At 34.5% G+C, this 22,231-nt stretch overlaps 1 protein-coding gene across 3 annotated transcripts in view; it reads left to right on the forward strand.

Annotated features, from left to right (window-relative positions):
* LOC147073149 (NADP-dependent malic enzyme-like) overlaps nucleotides 1-22,231 on the forward strand; it is a 53,102-nt gene that overhangs the window by 13,035 nt on the left and 17,836 nt on the right. For all 3 annotated transcript variants that reach the window (XM_085945310.1, XM_085945312.1, XM_085945311.1), the window contains exons 2-3: nucleotides 17,681-17,888; nucleotides 19,202-19,360. In XM_085945310.1, the coding sequence (XP_085801436.1) occupies nucleotides 17,681-17,888; nucleotides 19,202-19,360 (367 nt within the window). The remainder of the gene's footprint in view (nucleotides 1-17,680; nucleotides 17,889-19,201; nucleotides 19,361-22,231) is intronic.

Consider the following 22,231-nt stretch of genomic DNA (forward strand, 5'->3'; position numbering starts at 1 on the left):
GATCCGTGTGCCATACTAAACTTGAAAATATATTTTCACTAAATTTGTTAAGTGTAAGTGTATGGTATAAAAACGAATACGATTAGATGCTTATAATATACTTTGTGGAAATATATTTCCATGACCAGAAAAGATAAGCTTAGTATAGCACACGGTTCGAAACCGCATACGGTTTCAGTCCATCGATGGCCTATTACATATACATGCTGGACTTAAGTGCGGAGTGTCTGGGTATAGGGAATGTATTTGTAAAAGTGCGGTATTCGAGTAAGCGGCGAGAAGCTATACGTAGTCCTCCGTCCCCTGCCGCAGCCTTAAAAATCAATAAAAAATATTACGTATGGATATTTTTTCAAAATGGACCCCCTCCCCAACCATTTTTCTGTGTGCGCGCCTGCACAAGGATCAGCGCATTAGGTGCTTGCATATGTAATTGTACTGTTTTAACGTTCTGTAAATGAGGTCTCATTTTCAAATAATCCTTCATTATTATTCCGTGAAAAATATTGATATACCTGTATGTTTATTATTGTTTTTTAGTATTTGAACGCGTGTCCGTCGTGTGCAGTTGGCCCAACGCATACTATAGTATTTAGGATCGTCTCTGTTCTGGCAGAACACACTAACTGGAGAATACTAGTTTTGAGTAGTTTGACTTTGAAGTTGTTAAAATGTTTGAAATAATGGTCTATCATGTGAGTTTATTAAGTAATCGTAAAAAGGGTGACTTTAAAATAAAGACTGTTTATTTATTAAGAAGGTTTCCAGACGGTAAAGTTTGAAATAAGGAACATTTTGATACTAACTCAATATGTAATTTTTTCGAATTAGTGTTTTCTGCCAGAACAGTGACGGGATGTGGCACTGAATTGCGAATTACAATGGTGGTGGTAGTTATTGATCATCTTCGAATGCAATGCGCGGTTACCTGTTGCATATTTCATTCAAATTAATACCATTTATTTCAATATCCAACAGAAATCATTTTTAAAACGGTCTACCGGCTACCCGGTTCCACTGAGTTCCTCAATTACCCCGCTTACTACTCTCGACCGCAATCCCCGCACTTTTTCGGGTACGTTCTCCATGCCCGGACACTTTGGGTATAGTGATACACACCTGGCCTGCAGATATAACTACGCGTGCTCACTAATGATTTATTGCGACCTGTCGCATGCACGTTATCGAATACGTGTGGTCTCACGTTCGTAATTAATAGGATCGTTATTGTCCGTTTGTGTCGTCCGCGCTGCCTTGTCTTTTAGATATGCCGCGTCAGAATATTAAACCAAATATTGGGTGCCCCAGATTGTTGCACCAATAAATGGATTCCACGGATCAACCCATTGTTCGACAGTCAAATCATCCAGGTCATGGGGTCGTAGTGAAAAAGAAGAAGTTACATTCCATTCGCCTACATAATTTGTACTTTTTTTGTTTCTGGGGTTGGGGTCCGGACCCGAACTCCCCCGTTTGTGGTGATTTTAAGTATCGAATCTAAGCATTTAGGAAAGCGTATTTATACTTTGGCGGAAAGACAGACTATTGAGAAAATAATATTTTCCTTTGTTAGGAAGAATAAATTTTAAACTACTATCCCACCGACCTCCGTGCATTAGTTTTGGTCCCATAAGTATACTGGAGTTACATAATTTTGGCCCACTACATCAGCGTTTCCCAACCTTTTTTCACTCGCGTATAGTCCACGCACTTTACAGAGTCACTGCTGTACGCTAAAATTGCTTCGCATCTGGATTGGTATTATTTGTGTGTATGCATTAGAGCCTGTAATAAAACCCTACTTAGAACCGCCTGCAATTATTACTTTATCACCAATTGGTTAGACGTACAGTGCAGGGGCGTAAAGGGCGGAGTTTCTATTGTTATTGAGAGTCGCTGGTCATAAACAGGTCATAAACTCATTCTTTGGAGTCGTCTACAGTGTGTTCATATAGTGACTGTTATCTGGTTATCTATATAGTTGGGCGCGTCTTTAGTGTCCAATGTATGAAATTATGTTCTTCCTCTTATTTATTTTACTTTGACAGCATTATACTTATAGTTGAAAATGCCATTTATAATATTGTTCTCAGAAGTCCTAATGATTATATGTATAATTAAATGACATTGCCAACAAAATTGAGTATTTACGGTATTATAATTGTCTTTAATTGTTTAGTTCTCTATAAATTTATAACTAATCTGTTAAATAACGATAATGAGATCGTTAAGGCTAATTCATAAATTCCAAAACATTGTATATCCCAACTAAATAAATAATAATACAAAATGTTTATTCATTGCTCATTGAATCGTAACTATCAGTATAAGTAAATAATATACAGGTACCTACGTTCTAATGTACGCATTTTTATTCCATATTTCATTAAAACAATAAGTCATAAAAATATGCTTATTTTTCCGTAATTCTTCATGTAGACCCTGTGTCAATACTACCAAAGAGCACCAACACAACTGCAAATCGTTTTTAGCGTACAACAGTGTCCCTGTAGAACGAAAGACCTATACCACTTGGTATTACATCACGCTTAATTGTAGGTACCACTTCGTAAAAATGATTGTATTTCGAGAAATTTGTTATTCTATTTGCATTATAAATTTTATAGGGTGACTATATGTCCCAGAACTCAATTTATTTATGTTTAAAAAAATATCAAAGGTTTTATTTTTTCTGATAAAAATGAGACATTTGAACTTTACATATCACAATGTTTTTTTTTAATAAAAGGTGCCGAAATTTCTTGTCGAAATTCAAAACCAGGAAATTTAAAGAAGTTTTTTTTAACTAATTTTTATTAAAAAAAAAATTACATAGAATTAAATTAAATTATTTGTACTTATAAAAAAAATTAAATGCGCCGCAGGTAATTTTTTTCCAAAAATTACCGATTGTATATTATTAATTAAAATTATGAATTATAGAAAAAATACAATAGTTTAAATGTTATCTTTATGTCCGCCATTACTGATTATTTTTCGCGTACCACCAACTATCCACTCGCGTACCACAGGTTGGGAACCGCTGCACTACATGACTACACTCTGATAAAGTGAAGTACAAGCAAAGTAAAACAATGTTATTAATTAATGTATTATCTAACTACTTACTTATTATTAGTTTTGTATGTTGTTCATGTTTGACTATTTTTTGTTTTTTCGAGTGCAGCAAAAATATTAGGTTTTATCTCAAATAGGTAATAGGTATAAGCAGTGAGGGACAGAAAGTAATTAAATGAATTGTGTGGCCATACATTGCCATACATACATGTTAAATTACGCAGTCATTAGATAATATTGTTTGTACTTATGCTGTTACGTTATGCAGCGGTTACCAACAGGCAGAGTCGCACCAAAATTGCCACCCCCCCCCCAAATATAATAATAATAATACCTATTTTTAAATGAAAAATAGTTTAAATCACTATTTTATTGTCATTCAAATATGTGTTTTATTAAATATGCCATTATTATGATATGTATTTAAGAATCATGAAAAAATTGCGTCAAGAACTCTATGTAGAGAAGAACAGATTCTTCTGGCATTGCGGCCACGACGAAATCATTTCACAACGGTGTTAGTGTAATTTGAAAGTGTCGATACCAACACCTAAATGACTCGCCTGCACTGTCAGAAGAATCTGAAATTATTGTACATAATGTATTATGTATGTAAACTATTTTATTTGCTTATATAGAGGGCCTTACACACACAATATGTATAATTAGCTAATTTATTATAATGAGATACATACATAAAAAACATTTTATTGCAATGAACAATAGATAATAAAAAATAACGTAGTACACAGTTTTCTCTCATAAAGTACCTATACATAATAATATAATGATCGATTCCATGAATAAATAGAGCATAATATAAGAGAATATGAATAAACAAAACATGATTAAATAGAACATGAAGAAACAGAACGGTGACTAAACGGAACAGCGATAAGGAAAAATATGACATTTAATATAAAAATTGTCGTATAGATTTTTAATAATACAGGTTTTCAATACGCCGTACAAAAAATTAAATTATATAATTTATGCATTCCTAATCGCTGGAAAACCGCAATTAAACTGTACTCAACTCGGTGTTGCCGGCAATCTAGATATAGCTCGTCTTAATCTAATATGTTCAAAATGCTAGGGTGACTAGGTACAAGGTACTACTAGAGTTGGGTATTTCCCGAGAAAATCTCAATCTCGAGATTCGGGATTTCCCGAAATGATGAAATTTTGAATTCTCGAGATTCGGGATTTCCAGAAATCAATTCTCGAGAATTCTCGAGATATCCGAAAATTAAAAAAAAAACTAAAAAATCCTAAAAACAGACAATTACCATTTTTTTATTTATCTAAGAAGACGAACAAATAGAAGTAGAAAAACAAAAATAAATAATTGAAAACATTACTTATTAAAATACGAGGGTGGGTCAATAAGTCCTTAGAAAAGCCGACAGGTGGCGCGACTAGTACTGTAAGCGGTTTGTTTTCATGCAGCGGCACTACCGATTCAGTATGCTGCGAAGTTTCAATCAGATTGGTCGGGTTGTTGTGTGTTTCTCGTACATTTAAAAAAAAATTTGCTTGTGGAAAATGGAAAAATGGAAAATGGAGAAAATTGAGTTTAGAGCTGTTATTAAACATTTTAATATAAAAGGGTTAACAGCAAAGGAAATAAAAAATGAGTTGGATTTAGTTCACGGCATATCTGCTCCTTCACTTGCAACTATTTATAACTGGTTAAATGAATTTAAACGTGGTCGTACATCAACAAAGGATGAACCACGCTCAGGACGTCCTGTAGAGGTGACTACACCAGAAATGATCAATAAAATCCACGATATGGTGTTAAGTGACCGAAGATTAAAGTTGAGTGAGATAATTGAGGTTACAGGGATCTCAAAAGGTAGCGTCATTTCTATTTTACATGACAAATTGGGCATGAAAAATATTTCTGCAAGATGGGTGCCGCGTTTGCTCACAGTCGACAATAAACGCAATAGGGTGGTGGCCTCTAAAGCCCTGTTGTCGCTCATTCAACGCAATCCGGATGAATTTTTTCGTCGCTTTGTGACTGTAGATGAAACATGGATACACCACTATACTCCCGAGACGAAAAAACAGTCAAAGCAGTGGATTGCGAAGGCAAACCATGTCCAAAGAAGGCGAAAACCGTGAAATCAGCTGGTAAGGTTATGGCTACTGTATTTTGGGATGCACGTGAAATTATTTTCGTTGACTATTTGGAAAAAGGAAAAACAATAACAGGGGATTATTATGCATCTTTATTGGACCAGCTAAAAAACAAAATTGAAGAAAAACGGCCTCATTTAAACAGGAAAAAAATTCTCTTTCATCAGGACAATGCCCGTGTTCACACATGTTTACGATCAATGGCTAAAATTGAAGAATTGAAGTTCGAATTGGTCGACCACCCACCGTATTCGCCAGATTTAGCCCCCAGTGACTTTTTCCTTTTCCCAAACTTAAAAAAATGGCTAAGTGGACAACGTTTTTTTTCAAATGAAGAAGTCATCGATCGGACAAATGCTTATTTTGAGGACCTTCCGAAAACTTATTTTTCTGACGGTTTAAAAAAAATTGAGAAACGTCTAACCAAGTGTATTGAGCTCCAAGGAGATTATGTTGAGAAATAAAAAAAAAATACAAAAATAAAAACTGTTTTAATGCTTTTTTCTAAGGAATTATTGACCCACCCTCGTAGTATTTCAAAAAACACAGACTGTCAATCGCTGCATCTGAAAATCGCGTATGCTTTTGTGACACAAAATCCCTAATGTTGAAAAATTTCGCTCATTTTGAGTTGACGTTGGCTTAATTGTGTTTAATGCCTTGATCAGTCTTTTGACGTTTTGTGTTTTCTGTCCACTTTTTTCATGTAGAAAAATCGTTTTTTCAATTAATATTTGATTATAAAGAAATCCCGAATCTCGTCATCCGGGATTTCCCGAAATGTTAAAAATTTCAATTCTCGAGATTCGGGATTGAAAATCTCGAAAATTTCTCGAGAATTCCCGAAACCCAACTCTAGTTACAACGACATAATGAGTTAAGTAATTCTGTAGAGATAAAAGAAAAACGGAAGATCACCTCTTTTTTCCTATTAGAACATGGAATCATTTTGAGACTGCTGCTGAAAAATGTCCTAAGACTACGAATTATTGTGAGGGTTTTCACAACGTCTTATACTCATTATTTCATTGTAGTCACCTAAGCATTTGGAACCTATTTTCTAGCTTGCCATCGACTGCCCTTACAGAATTAGAAATAATCAAATATTATGTTTGAATCTAGCTTACTCAAAAATAACCAGAATGAACTTGGTTCACTATGCTTGTGAACCACTCATATAGCACTAGTGGCGAAGGGTGGAGGTAGGCTGTTAAGATCCGCCATAGATAGTGTACACTAATCTTTTATCAGTCATAGGTACCTATATTGAAAAATGCTAGACAACGCTGCCTGTCATAATATCGTCGCCCCAAAGCAAAAGGGCACTTGTGCATAAATATGTTTTGAGAAAAACGCATTTTAAGTGTTTTTGGAGTGGAAAAAAATCGTGGAGAGTGTGACATGTGACCTAATTACTCAAGATTGAAATGCAATTTTTATTTTTTTTATAATTTGTCAATTTTTGAATTTTAAGAGGTTTTAAGTCACATGTTACCTTTTTCCTATATGCATTTATGAATAGCTTTATCTTCATCTTTTGATTTGCGAGCGTCCACTTTACGCTCATTGTGATCTTCCAAAATATTTATTTGGGCCTCTTTGTCCGCTGCCAACATGTTTTTAAATTTTTCACAAATTTCACAAGTGCCCTTTTTCTGCAACGAAATTATTCTTTTTGTACAAAGCCCTTACTCGCTTTTAAATAATTGCACGTGTTACCTCTTTCCTATATTATTTTTGTAAACATTGCGCATAGTTCCTAAAATCGTGTACATGTTACCTTTTTCCTATACAATGAAGATCAGTTTACAAATACACAAGTAACCTTTATTTTCTTTGCTCAATTGTGAATTCATGGGTTTTGCTTCACGAATGCCGTTTTGCCCATAATGTAGAGAAAAAAATTACGAAGAAAACTGCATTCATAACTCAAATCGTCAAAATTGCACATGTGCTCTTTTGATTTTGGTGCGACGATATTATTATGTCGGGCATATGGCTGTTTGAATTTCGAACTTAAATAATGTTACTTTATCATGCTTAATTAAATAAACGTTTCCGCGCGAAAACTTGCCAAAACCACGTGTTTTTATTATTTATATTACGAAGTTTTCAGTCGTTGCAAAATAATAGAGAAAACTCACGACTATGGAAAATAACAATATGTATTAATATTTCCCTTTTAATATATTTGACTGGAAAATTAGATAACAATCCAACTATTACACGTGTGACTCCATTGTTGCAGGGAAGGTGACATATTATTTCACATTGTCATAACACTCATAACTCATAACGTAATATTGTTTTATGATCGTATGACACTCTGATAATAATGAAACATTAGTTTCTTAGAATTCAACACTTCACGTGTGACAAGTTATTTGCCTGATAGCTAGTGATAGTATAGCGAGGACAGTTTGCAATCGCAATCATGGAGGTGTATAGATAAACACAATTTCCGTTATTAACGACACTGCTTATACTTAGCATATTCAGCAAAAATTTTACTAATTGGAGCGCTCAATAATTTTCCAAAAAGTTATCAATTTTATGTATATTTTATAAAAATAAGTGTGTTCGATTTTTTTTTATATGACCTATCTAGTTGAGATGGTCAAATATTTTTTTCACGAGACGGAGCGATAATTTTGGAGATCTCGTCAACCGGAACGTCGCTCCGGTTCATTTCGATCATCCACATGAAACCGAGGCTTGCACGCGGTGCCCTTGAAGTACCAAGTCACTGAGGTGATAAGTGGGAGCCACAACCACTTCCTGGGTTGGCATCTTGACTTTTCATACTATCATCTCAGGTAGACGAATCACAAAAAAAAACAGCGTCCCTCTTAATATTATGTATGCTCAACTCCACGTAGCACCCTTTCTAATACGCGAGTTATCAGATGCAGGAGTGTCTTGCGTCTATATCAGGGGTAGTCAACCTGGTCCCTATCGTCCACTGGTGGGCGTTGCAGCTTTCATGGTGGGCGGTAGGCGTTTCAAAAACATTTTCATTATGTTTTCATAAAATTCCCGTGACAATTAAAATTTCAGAATATATAGGTACTATTTGTATCGCTCTCGCATAAGTTTAGTTCACAGTACGTAAGTGAAACTAAATGGCGGTATGGTAAAATAAAAAAATGCCTGTCTTATTTCCAAATATGGTGGAAAATGATATTCAGTTTATTGTACCTCATATCTTGTGGAATCAGGTTTTAGTGTTGTTAATCATATTATGACCAAAGAAAGAAACCGCCTGAATATTTACGAAAGAGGAGACCTTCGTTTATGCCTCACAAAAATTGAGCCAGATATCCAGCATCTAATTTCACAGCATCGGACTCAGGGATCTCATTAATAATCTAATTAATTTAATGTAGTCTTCATGCTTCTATGTATGCAAAGTTTTAGTAAAAATATAGATTTAACTACAGTAAGTTGTTTTACAAAGATTTAATCTGTCAAACTTAGCGAAAGTCTGACAATAAGTATTTTGTAAGTAGTTATTATTATAATATGCTTTAACTTGCTGTAACTCTGCTTTATAAATTTAATGAAGTTAAGTTACTTCCCTACTTTATAAATCACCATTACTGTGGAACCGGTGAGCGGTTAGAAAATTTTACTACCAACAGCGATACAAAAGTGGGCGGTAGGTATAAAAAGGTTGACAACCCCTGGTATATATAGAGAGGGTTTACAAATTGGGAGATTAAAAGTCTATTTTGAACGCCCAGTGTGTTTACGTTCTAGGGATTCTATATCACGTAATTTACTTACGGTAAAATTGTATGGATACTTTTTTGATATCTCTACACGTCATTAGCCCTGGAGTGTATAAATCACCTTTGGTTGAGGGAGCATTGGCTATAACGACGGAATTGTTACACTCTTTTGTCTCAGGTTTTTTTTCCGAATTAGTACATGGAGCCAAGTGAAGTGTCTCTTCATGCTTACATCCGTCACCAAGGTCCACGGCACCTACATGATGCATGCACAATGCTTAAAATTGATCCCGACAACAACCTGCCTCAATTTTCACTTTTCATTGTACCGCACTGTTACGTGTTGTATACATTGCAGTGAAGGCGAATCACTACATAATATTATACTTATTGTTTTTTTTGTTTTTTTAAGGAAACACAGTTACATTTTTCTTACACAAATATGTTTAAAAATAGAATAATGAATAGTTTTTGCAACCAGCAAAGTTTCCATACGTAAATTAAAATATAGTTAGGCCTTAAGATAGAAAGTAAGAATAACACAAATATAAAGAAATTACATAAGAAAAATGAGGAAGAATAATGAATAATTATATACAAAAAAGTATGTAATATTTTTTTTTAATATATAAGTAAGTAGGTATATACCTATCTATATATTTATTCAAAATTTTTAAATTTCGTTTAAATGAAACAGGTGAATTGAAAGGATCAACGGTGGAGAAATACATATTGTTATTTAAACAAGAGCGCCGAATAAAAGTGTTTTGTGCATAATTTAGAATCGCTACGACTGACATGGTACTAAGGCCTGGTTTCGCGTAAATCTTGATGGACGATGGAAACCCACCCTTTCGAGTAGGTTTGGCGAGTCAACAAAACTATTGATAATTTTGAAAAGAAAATATTGATCAGATAGAGAACGTCGACTTTCCAAAGATGGTACCATAAAAGTTGCAGTGGTCGAAATAGAATTAGATAAATCATAAAAAAATGTGCAGGAGAGAGCGAGAAGAAATATTAAAATTGGTAAAGTGAAAGAAAATGTATGAGATAGGTATGAGATACGTAAATATGTATGAGAGAGGGATAATGAAATAAAATATTAAAACTGGTATTTAAGGCAGGGGCCTTCATCAAGGGGGGGGGGGGGGTTTCATCCGAAAGAGTTTGTGCCTGTTGAGCGTATCGACAAGAATCATGACATGGTTTCAGTTACCCCATCTCCACCCGCCATCCATATGCAGTCGCTGTTTTGTACACACTCGCCTTCCATGACGCTATAAACGTGTCAAAATGAAAATATTTTAATGCCACACTTCCTTGTCCGAAAACGAAGCTAAACGGGACTGATATAACAACCATGCCCCTTGGTGGTTAAAGAGTTTAGAGAATATTGACTTGCTCTGCCGTCATTTATCTTTAGTGACATGAAAGTGTCCCTTCAGAAGAATGTTGACAGGTAGCACTGCTAATTGTTTTTTTTAGTTACGTAATATTATATTGATTTGTAGTACAGTACAAATTAATGAATACAATCCCGATAGGCTATATACCAATGCACTACATTTTGACGCAGGAGTTTGAATGTGTGAGTGTCCTACGAAAATGAACCACGCATTACAGACGTGCAATAGTGTGTGTAATAAACCAATATCAGATGAGCGTCAATGCATAAAGCGAAAGCAAAGCAGTTGTTATTATTCGACGTATTACGTATTCTTTACACGTGTTTAAATTTATCCCGTATTCTTCCTTACTCGAAATCGGTTGCCTGCTTCTCCTTTAGGTATTCCAGTTCCCATTATTTATGAGTTCCCTGATTGGTACCAACTGAATTTGTATTAGGTATGTGGTACGTGTCCAATGAACGACGCATTATAGACGTGCAATAGTGTTGCAACCTTTAATGCACGAATATTAAATGAGCAGTTGTCATTATTCGACGTATGACCCATTCTTGACACGTGTTTAAATTTATTCCGTATTCAGCCCTACTTGAAATCGGTTGCCTACTTCTCCACACACATTAGGTATTTCCATAGAGGTATTAAATAAAAAGAGGGGCAAGGAATCGGCTTTCTCATACAACTGAATGAAGCAGGCCAACAATAGCCGATAACTTACGAGAAAGAGCGATGCGATAAAAAAAAACATGCAAGGCATCACGTAGGATTTACTTTGGCCTTTTGACTGTCATTTTATCTTACCCATATAATATAATAATGTTAACGTGGAAGTTTTGCCGCAAATTGGTTACCAGCCTGCCTCACCATACTTTCATCTACCCTGCCTGCTTCACCATACTTTCATAGTATTATAAATTATAACCTGCCGCCCCTAGGGTATTTCAGTTCCCATTATTTATGAATTTCTTGATTGGTACTAGGGATTCCAATCCCGGGATCCCGAGCTGTTTTCGATACATATGAATCCCGGCATTGGTAAACATAATCCCGAAACTTTCGGGATTGATTTTTTTATCAATTTTTATGAAAAATAAAATAAAAACGAAACGATAACCGAAAAAATACTTTTAATAACAAATAACTACATTAGAAATAAACTGAGTTTGAATGAAGTTTGATTTATTACCCATGTGTAAGTTGCAGATTCATTTTATTTTTTCAGATAAATTAATAAAAATGAGTTAAGATTGAAAAAAAACAATGCTTCGCACTTTTAACAAAGTAATTCCACTATGATCTCATACGTTTTACGGCAGTTTCATATTTGGCTGACTAATTAGATTTATGAAGCGGAAAGGCCATACAGTATACACCATGATTTGCTTTACTATTTTAAATCTCGCTAACCCATTCATTAAGTCTTTACTATCAGAAACAGCAATCTCATATTAAATTCACATTATTATTTATATTACAATATTATTTACTCCATTAAACTTATGTATTTCCAAGATTGAACGTACACAATATTAACAATAAATGTCTTAAATAGTATAAATTATACTAGATTTATTTTTGACCGATTTTGTCAATGTTATTTGTATATATAAAAATTTATATTAACTATGGAAAAAATGCCAATCCCGGGATTGTCAAATTGTAATCCCGAAATCCCGTGATGAAAATTTTGGCTCGGGATTGGATTCCCTAATTGGTACCAACTGAATTTGTATTAGGCGCATTTCAGCATCACTGCAATAAGGTCAACGCTATTATGCCGTTGTTATGAGTTCGAGATGACATTCGAATGTGTTAACTTTTCGCTTGAACGTTTTTATTTAATAGTGACCTTTGCGAGAACCTCGCATCGGGAATTGTACGGCTTCAGCCTTCCCCATACAAGTAGATAACGTAACGTACATATACAAGCATAATCACACAGATGTTCTTCTACTGATAAGAATTATATTCTGATGTTCTGAGTGCACTTATGGGCGTGGTGGTTCTCAGAGGTAGGGAGCTGAAAATTGTAGCCCTCACCTCATTATTGAGCAAAAATGTGCCCAACTGAGTTGAGGTCTAGATTCCTGCCAATATTCAGCTACCTACTTTGGGTTTGGAGGCTTAATTTTAAATAATTACAAGATAAAAAGAACTTTTTATATACAACGTTTTTAAATTCTGTTGAACCATATAAACTTGACTTGACCAGCTTAAACGATCAAAAAAATTTGTACTTGGCATGTCATATTGATTTCCATAGTAACGCACGTATATATTAATGATTTAGTTGCTAGGAACCCAGACCCCTAGCAACCGATAATGGTGTTGAAATAACTTTTCATACTAAACAGAATTAACTGAAAATGAATTCAATTCTACTTAAAGATGGCTGAAAGTATTAAAAAAATGCATTGGCATCGTGTTCTGATAGATTATAAATGTTTCAAATGTCTAGCTAGTCGGGAAGTTAGTTAAAAATCGATTGCAAGATTTGTACCGGACGAAGAACCACCGGACAAATAAGAATACGAGCTAAGAAAAACGTTGTAATATATAAAATACCGGAAAGTATGTGGATCCAAAACTAGAATACATTTTCCCCAACTAATCATCTTTTCAAAAACACGCACAAAAAGCTTGTAATATTATCAGACTGCAGTGTTATACTAATTTCATATTCTTCTTTCATTGTTTTTCTCATTTGCAAACAGATATTGAACAATAATCTCTTACAGCCAGGCGCACTCGCAGATAAATGGTTTGGGGGGGGGTCCATTTTGAAATAATCCATAATATACTCCACAGTTTGATTCAAGAAATAAACACCCGGCCTGCAGGTATAACTAAGGATGTTCACCTATGAGTTATTGCGACCGGTCGCATCCACAAGAGGCTATTGAATACGCGTGGCTTAATGGTTATAGCAATTATAAGCAAACATCGGATGTCTCAGATCATGGCCCCCATATATAATGAAACGGGCCCTCAGGCTAGGATCTTTGTCGCCCCCCCCCCTACCTATCGCCGAGGTTAAAGGCAGCGTGACGCCTTACAGGAGCGTTTTCCAAATGGTGTTCACGGTAAAAATATAGATATGCAGTGTACTTTTACTACTTAAATCCACTTGAGTTGTCGAGTATCGATACACAATTAAAAATTGCATAGCATCACCACATATTTTTAAATACCGAAGCAAATAGCGCCTTTTACTATTACAGCAAATTTGTGATGTGTATTTGTCTCACTTATTTAAATATTCTCACGTATAAATTTGCGGCGTCTTACTACGGGCGTGAAGATCTCTTCACATAAATTTTGCTGCCTGTATGATTAGCTTCGTTCTTTAATTTAATAAACAAGTAGCTTCATTTTCTTTTTAGTAATTTCCATGTGCTTTTTCTCTCCCTGGCACTTTGCATAAGAGTAAACTCAGTCAGAGCTCACTTTGAGCGTAGCAATCTAAGTTTTGGGCATCTTCTCCCAGGACACTCCCAGGCCAATTCTTAGATGCTTCACATCACCAATTGACGGGTCCCGTGATACTCTCGATTAAGACCGAGGGTGGTACGGGGCGGGTTTGGTGGAGGGACTTTAACTTCAATGTCTCACTTATCACTCGACCCGCTACGCCGCTCCCCCCATGAGTACGGCCCCCCAGGCTAGAGCTCTGTCAGGCTCCCCTTGTGGAGGCCATGGCTCAGATAGTTCAGAGATTATTTTTCTATGCCCCTGTGCCGTCTAATTCTATTGTCAGTCGCCAAAGATTTTTTTGCGATATTTCTCGTTGGCCAACTTGTGAACAGACTCGCTGTCTCAAGATCGGCAGGTGTTATTTATTTTCTGGACGCTTGCCAAGAAAAAATCTTCTTCTCTTACCTAAGAATGAAAATTCCAACACTATGACTATAATTATTATAGTAATGCACGAAAACGACTTTATTCCGACAATAACTAACTAGTTGGCAACGCATTTGTAGTAAACCAGGGGTTCACAAAGTGTGTCCCGCGGGCCAATTATGTCCCGTTTGACTTTTTGGATGTGTCCCGCGAGATTTATGTATTATCTGTACTATTTTTTATTTTTCTTATTGAATATTAAAAACTACATTTAAAATTAAATATCCTCTGGCAAGAATGAGGACTTTCGCTTGAGGTACCTACATAATATATTCAAATATAGTTCAACATGCTCATCAAATGGCTTTTATATTTGGAAGTAGTACCTATAACTGTGAAAAACCTTTTTTACCATGAGCATAAATCAAAGTTATGATCAAAAACCATAATATTGCATCTGTTTTGCGTATTCACACCACAAAAATTGAACCTAGATTGTAGGATTTAGTTTCAAACAAACAATTGCATAAAATAATCACGTGGTGAAAAAATTGAAATGTGATTATGTGATAAATGTGATATTATTAATAAGAGTAATAATAATGTATATTTAGTTAAAAATATAAGTTTATTGCCTTATATATGTTTTTTAAAAACAGAAATATTTACAAAAAAAGGGCCAAATATTTTTGATTTCAAAACAATTGTCCCTTTGATGAAAAAGTTTGTGGACCCCTATAGATAGTAAACAGACCCCATTAGCCTTGCCAATAATTTATTGTCGTTCTGTGTAAATTATTTTATTTTATAGTCAAATCGAATCAATCTGTCTTTTAATCTTTTTATGTATGACATTTTTTATAGCTTGAATATTTTACGACAGTGAAGTAATTTTATTACACACTTATGCAACGTCCAGACGGTGTAATATATTTTCGTGAAACATACTCGGAGGACGCCTGTTATTATTATTATTTACGGCGATTTGATGAAGGTCTGAGCTTCTTCCACTCATCGTGGTCTGTAGTTCTTCACTTCGCGGGTTGGTTTGGAAAGGTCTTTGTTTGTACTGGTTCAACATCTTAAAATGACCAATTAGAATATTATTTGGCATGTCAAAGTTCATACTTTTACACTACAGAACAGATAATAAATAGAATTCGATAGGCTATATACCAATACATGGCATTTTGACGCAGGGTTTTGAATGTATGAGTGTCCTACGAAAATGAACCACGCATTATATAGTGCAATAGTGTGTGTAATACACCAATAATAAATGAGCGTCAATGCATAAACCGAGAGCAGTTGTCAGTATTAGGTATTTCAGTTACCTGTTATATAATATACTTAATGTTTGAGACTTTCATAGTTGTTTTTTCTTCGTAATAGATTTTCGGTTTCCACCGTGTGTACTTCTTCCTTCTTTCCTCGACGTTTCGGGCTCGTTGCAGAGGCCATTATCAAGAAATGATATGTGTTCTGATGAAGTGTAGTGTAGGTGTATGAATGCAAACGTCGCTCTAAGAATACCAAAAGGAATCCGATTAGGTAAGAGCAAACGTTGCTCAGAGTAATTTGTCAACCGTTACGACCAGAGATACCGGGTCGAATATTGAATTTTGCTGACAGTGCCGGAAGCCATGACGTTTTTAACCGTAACCCATCATCCCTATTAATATTTTCAGGGTTTCTATGGATTTCGATGGCCTCCTTTACCAATCGTGCGAAATATACTTTATTCCGACCCAGTGTCACACGCCCTGTTTTACACGAAAGTGTACCTACATTATTTCCTGTGGGCTTTCCTGTGTTATCGTATTATTTCTTTATAATATACTAATAATAAACAATCAAGCAGGTTAATTGATTTACACTGATAAAAATGCATTGATTTTTTTGTTATCTCCAGGATTGTTATATTTATTATTATTAGTATTAACGAAGGCACCTTCACATACAACATAATGGTACATAATTAATCACTATAATCCATGTACTTAATTATTATCAATAATTTTATGTATTCTTGAATTATTGTACTGTCATTTTTTCCATCAGGTTATCACTGTTATCTTATCGCGTGTCAATATCAATCAATATACTTATCTACAGAATCAAATTATTTTTGTTTTTTGTATGGAGAATCTTTTAATAACTTTGTAGGATATGAAGTAGGATAATTGGAATTTTTGATTGTTTCATGTACAGGTTGGACACATGTTGATTATATTACCTGATAAGCGGCTTACTGAATTCTCAGTCCAGTCATATAAGGTGTTAACCATCCCATTGGGTCTATACTATACCGATCGACCGCTAAAGTGATAAATATTATCAAACTTAGGGTAGGTTTATATCCAAGTATTAGCACGTATTATAACAATTACAATACGATGTTTGCAACTGTTGCAATAAATGCTATATTTTAACAGCACCTCTCTTGCTGCTGTTAAAATTTATCACGTATTGCAACAATTACAAATATCGTATTGTAATTGTTACAAAAGTGCTAATACTTTGATACAAACCTACCCTAAGTTTGATAATATTTATCACTTTATCACTTTAGCGGTCGATGAGTATAGAATAGACCCACATATCTGGGAATAATTAACCCTTAATTATTATGTAATTATGAATGGACTATGTATAATAATTAATTAATGTTTAATTAATTAGGAAAGGACTGTAATAATTAATTAATATTTAATTAATTAGCAATTGACTAATAATTATTAATATTTAATTAATTATTAGCAATGGACTGTAATCAATTACTAATCATTAATTAATATTTAATTAATTAGGAATGGACTGTAATGAAATATTTTTTTATTTAATAGATTCTTTTATAACTCATTCACCACATAAACACATCATGCATTATTTAATTACCTATTTTTTTTTATTCATCGAATAATTCACAAGATTTAAGAATGTAACATTCTTTTTCTTAAACATACATAATTTGAAAACTCTTCTGAGAAATATATAACTAATAGAAAAAATCATTTTGTAAAACATACGACCTAGCAGGATTCGACCCTGCGTCCCTCAGGAAGGCCCATGTGCATTGACCAATATGCAATAGGTGTCTTATCTAATTGCGACGAATTTTAACTAATGGTACTTGCAATACTCTCTGAAGCGGCTTGCGCTGAAGTGGTCAGTGTACAGAAAAAACATAACAATGATTTGGTTGGTCGGTGGTGTGCGTGCGGACGTTTATCCCTACTAGTGCTACTAATTACCTGGCAGCCGATGTACTCGTAGCACTGACGACGATATACGTGTTCATACGCATACAACCCACTAGCCGAATCATTGTTTTGTTTTTACTGTACATGGGTGCGATTCCTGAGAGATGTGGGTTAAGTGTTTTCAAAACATCCATTATTATTTAATATAATACATAGTTTACAAATTTACATTGCCTGTTATAACAATATGACGTTATGTATCTATTGCATTCAGAGCGCGCAGTCCAGGGGGGGCTCGTGCGACAGCCGGCGCATGGGGGAAGCAGCAAGGAGGGGGTTCGCCGTCCCTCGCAGCACCTCCCAACTCGGCACCTGCGCCACCTCCACTCAGCGTGCGGTCCTACCATGAGGTCACCGGAGACATCATCTGCCCCTCCATGGTGATGGGAATCGACCATTTGAGAGATCCTCGACTTAATAAGGTACATATTGACTATGAGTGTCATAGGTCTTAACTCATAAGACGCTTCCTCATAATATGATTGTCAGATTGCTGATATTCAAAATAGCTTTCATATTCAAAACACCTGATCTAGATACAAGCATTTTTCATAAGTACCATACCCATAAAAATACCGTGAATGACTTACATCCTTTTGCGTGATATTCTGATAAATATATGGTGAGTCAAAAGGTGGTATAGGTATATGTGGCTTTTGACTAATCGTCGCTGTAGGATTGGTTTGTCGAATAGACCAAATGTTCAGGAGACGAAAAACAAATTTCATAATCCTATATTTAAATACATGGAGATATTTAAATTGTTATTTTTACAGCATACGAATGATGTATTCATTACCATTACAACGTAATTTAAAGAAAAGGATGGTTCTGGTCCATTTAGATACGAAAAAACATTCTGCATTAAAAGGTCGATTTCGACAAAAACGGATATTCGACAAACCAATCCTATAGCGACGTAATGGCATGTGGCCCATATATGCTGTAAATGCAGAGCATGCCTATAACTAATCGACAAAGTTCTATGTAATGATGTTATGATAGTATTTATTGTGCAATCGTATTGTAAATCCTACTTATCTTTAGATAGATAGATGGAACCATGTCTGATCCTAATAAGATCATATGAGCCTCTACGGAGTGGAGGTTTGTATTAACGATTAATATTACGAGAAATGGATGTTAGCCACTTACTCAACCTATTAGGTCCATACTCTGACTCATACACAAATTGAAAAACAGTATATTATGTATTTGCCAGACCCAAGATTCGAACCTGGGACCCACGGCGTTATAGGCCGACGCCTTGTAAAGGTTCTATATTATTTATGTTATGTAAATATTTTTAGAATGCATTAGAAACACCACGCTGCAACATAAGGCATCATACTACTTCATTGGTCACCCACCAAAATTAAATTAATTACAAATCCTAAGTAGATAATATGTAGCAAATAATAGGTATATATCTGAGGTTTTCAACTCAGGCATTTCTACAATTTAAAGTGACAGTACACCACTGCTTGTATCATACAACCTTTTGTCCAATTCCGACGTCACAAAATAGAGCTATAGATATTTTCCAAATTTACATTGTCGATAATGATAAAATTATAATAATTAATGCATGGTATTGAATTATATAACTGAAATTATTGATAATCTCAGAATTATCAAAAACTGATATACGACCTTTTACAGATTTATTCTTCATAAATAATAATATATCAAGTACATTACATGAAGCGCTCATTGAATATGAATACTCTTTCAGGGCTTGGCATTCACGCTGGAGGAGAGGCAGGCCCTCGGCATCCACGGTCTTCAGCCAGCCAGGTTCAAGACTCAGGAGGAGCAGTTGGAAATCTGTAGAATATCAATGGAGCGATACCAAGACGATCTCAATAAATACCTATATCTCGTTGAACTGCAGGTATGCATTTGTCTATTGTATTTTTTTCTAATTCCATCGGTACGTACTGTCATTTCTCACTATGGCTTGACACTCTTTTTATAGAGTATCCCACAGCACGACAAAATTATGCGTGCTTCAGTTTGTTGCCGAGAGTATATTAAAACTAATTTCTTAAGACCAGTTTTATGCGTATTTTGTCATAATATTAGGTACTCAAATAATAGAAAACACTCGTATGATTTGAGAACTACTCGTCAGATTTTTTTAAAGCAATACAAGTAATTAGTAGGGAGTGGATTTATATGCAACCAAAAACATGATTATATCCATGCACGTATGCACTTAAAATCATTAAAATATGCACTAAAATCATAGAAATATGCAGTTAAAAATTACATTTCGTATGGAAAAATATTGTAAATATCCACTTCACCCAATATTACTGATAAAAAAATGGATTAAATGGAAACAAATTAATAATCTTAATTAATATCAATAACAAAAAACTCAAATAATCAATATAAAATTAATCAATTACAATTTTCAAAATAGTTTGTTTATAAGTACAAATAATTCAATATGAAATGCAATGTAAACTATAATATACAACTTTAAAAAACAAAAACGACACACTTAAACTATCCCTAAATACTATTAACTGTTTTTTGTCCGTAAATTTTTTCAATATTGTCCTCTGATATTAAATTTTTCCGCATATCTGTCAGTATTTTGTTTATATGCGGAAAACAACCTCTCAACGTCCACAGAGGTGATTGCGCAAATTTAAATAAAGGTGCCCGAATTGACTTCACTTTTTCTGATAAATTCACAATTAAAAAATGCAAGTGCATCTAAACTATCTACCTACGTAATTTAGTTATATTTCGATAAAATAATTAACAAAAGCCCTAAAATATGCATTTATTTATGAAATATGCACCAATGTCTCAATTATGCTCTAACGTCTCAAATATGCATTTATATGCACAATAAATTTTTATTTTTGGATTCTGCGTCTTTCAAAACGGATTTCTGTGCAACTCTCATAGCTGTGCATAAACCCAAACAAAACTTGCACTAGCATATAAATCCGGGCCCTAGTAATTAGTCCTCATAGTTACAATCCATCTGATTGACTCCAAAAGTCCCCAAATATGTACATAATATTGCCCGTACATTGTTTTACCATTTCAAAATTTAATATTTTTATCAATTAATTATGACCCTCCCTTATCATAAAATTATCAAATAATTTCCCAGCTAGTTTTATTGTATGTAAAAAATCGTATTAAAGGCAAAACTCACCATTGGCCCCAGGTCTTCCTAATTCAATTTAATTCCGCCACTGAATATGATAGGTACTTAAATTTTATTGACATTCCACGAAATTATTTTTCATATCAAATGAACAATAGCTGAAATTTCAACATAATATAATATGTAAATTATATGGCTGATCGTGATCACGTGATCAATGATCAGACTGATCACTCTTGTGAAGAATTAATTACCCATCATAATGAATGATTGACTGATTAAAATGATATTTATTTTGTTAATAATACGATAATATTCATAAAAGGAGTTAGTAACAGTTTATTTCAATGGGATTAGTGTTGATTTGTGATATTAGAATTAGATTATTAGAAATTAGAAATACTAGTGGTGTTATTAATCATCATCATCATCATCAGCCGGGGTCAATCCACTGCTGGATGAAGGCCTCCCCAAGCTTTCTCCAACTCTCTCGGTCCTGTGTCGTTCGCTGCCACGTATTTCTGCCGAACTTTACCAGTTCGTCAATCCAGCGGCTTTTAGGGCACCTGTGGCCGTTTCGTACCCCTTGGGTACCATTGGATGACGGCATTTGTCCAGCGGCCGTCCTTTCGGCGAGCAATGTGCCCCGCCCATCTCCATTTCAGCTGTTTGGCAACGTTATTAATAATAAACAACAATAATTACCAATGAATAGAGCAAAAATATAAATAAAATTTAGCTCAACGATGGCCAATTTCGAATTACGAATTTCTTATTTGGTGGTATAAAATTAGCGAAAATTCCAATTACGCAAATTTCGAATTATCAATGTTTGAATTATCACAGTTCTAATGCTCATTCTCTGGTCTTACAGATATTTTATAGATAGAATAATAATACAACTATTAACGATGGCAAAACAATCAAATCTATGTTGGCACGGTTGAATTATTTCATTTATTGTCGAACAAGAACTTCTTGTCCACATGTTTAAACTATGAACTAACAATCCTCTGCAATGCAGCTAATCGCACTTCCATTTTCAAATGAAGAACGCCCCCAAATTTATCATTTCATTTTACGCTCCCGTGGTGTACGGATCTATCAATTTACGTAATTTTAAGCTTTTTATAATAAAAATATGTCTAAAGGTGATGTTAGAATTATTATTAGTAAACTTTTGGTTTATTGCGAAGAAGAAAAAGAGTCGCATCTAAAAAGAGAGCCAATACATTGTTATTAGCACGCGTTGCCGCCATGACAGGTACGTCACTGAGAAGTCTTCTATATGTCGTCGCTATAGGATTGGTTTGTCGAATATCCGTTTTTGTCGAAATCGACCTTTTAATGCAGAATGATTTTTTGTATCTAAATGGACCAGAACCATCCTTTTTTTTAAATTGCTTTGTAATGAAAACAGCATTCATATGCTGTAAAAACCACAATTTAAATACCTTCATGTATCTTAATATAGGATAATCAAATTTGTTTTTCGTCTCCTGAACATTTGACATTTGGCCTATTCGACAAACCAATCCTAGAGCGACTTCCTGTTATCGCCGATTTCTTGTTAACGGACATAGATGCCATTGATTCTGCAATTCATGCTACGTGCATTTATTGAAGGTTTTG

This window comes from Rhyacophila brunnea, unplaced genomic scaffold (genome assembly GCF_057557595.1).
Source record: "Rhyacophila brunnea isolate RB1 unplaced genomic scaffold, BYU_Rbru_1.0 scaffold_18, whole genome shotgun sequence".
NCBI classification, from domain to species: domain Eukaryota; kingdom Metazoa; phylum Arthropoda; class Insecta; order Trichoptera; family Rhyacophilidae; genus Rhyacophila; species Rhyacophila brunnea.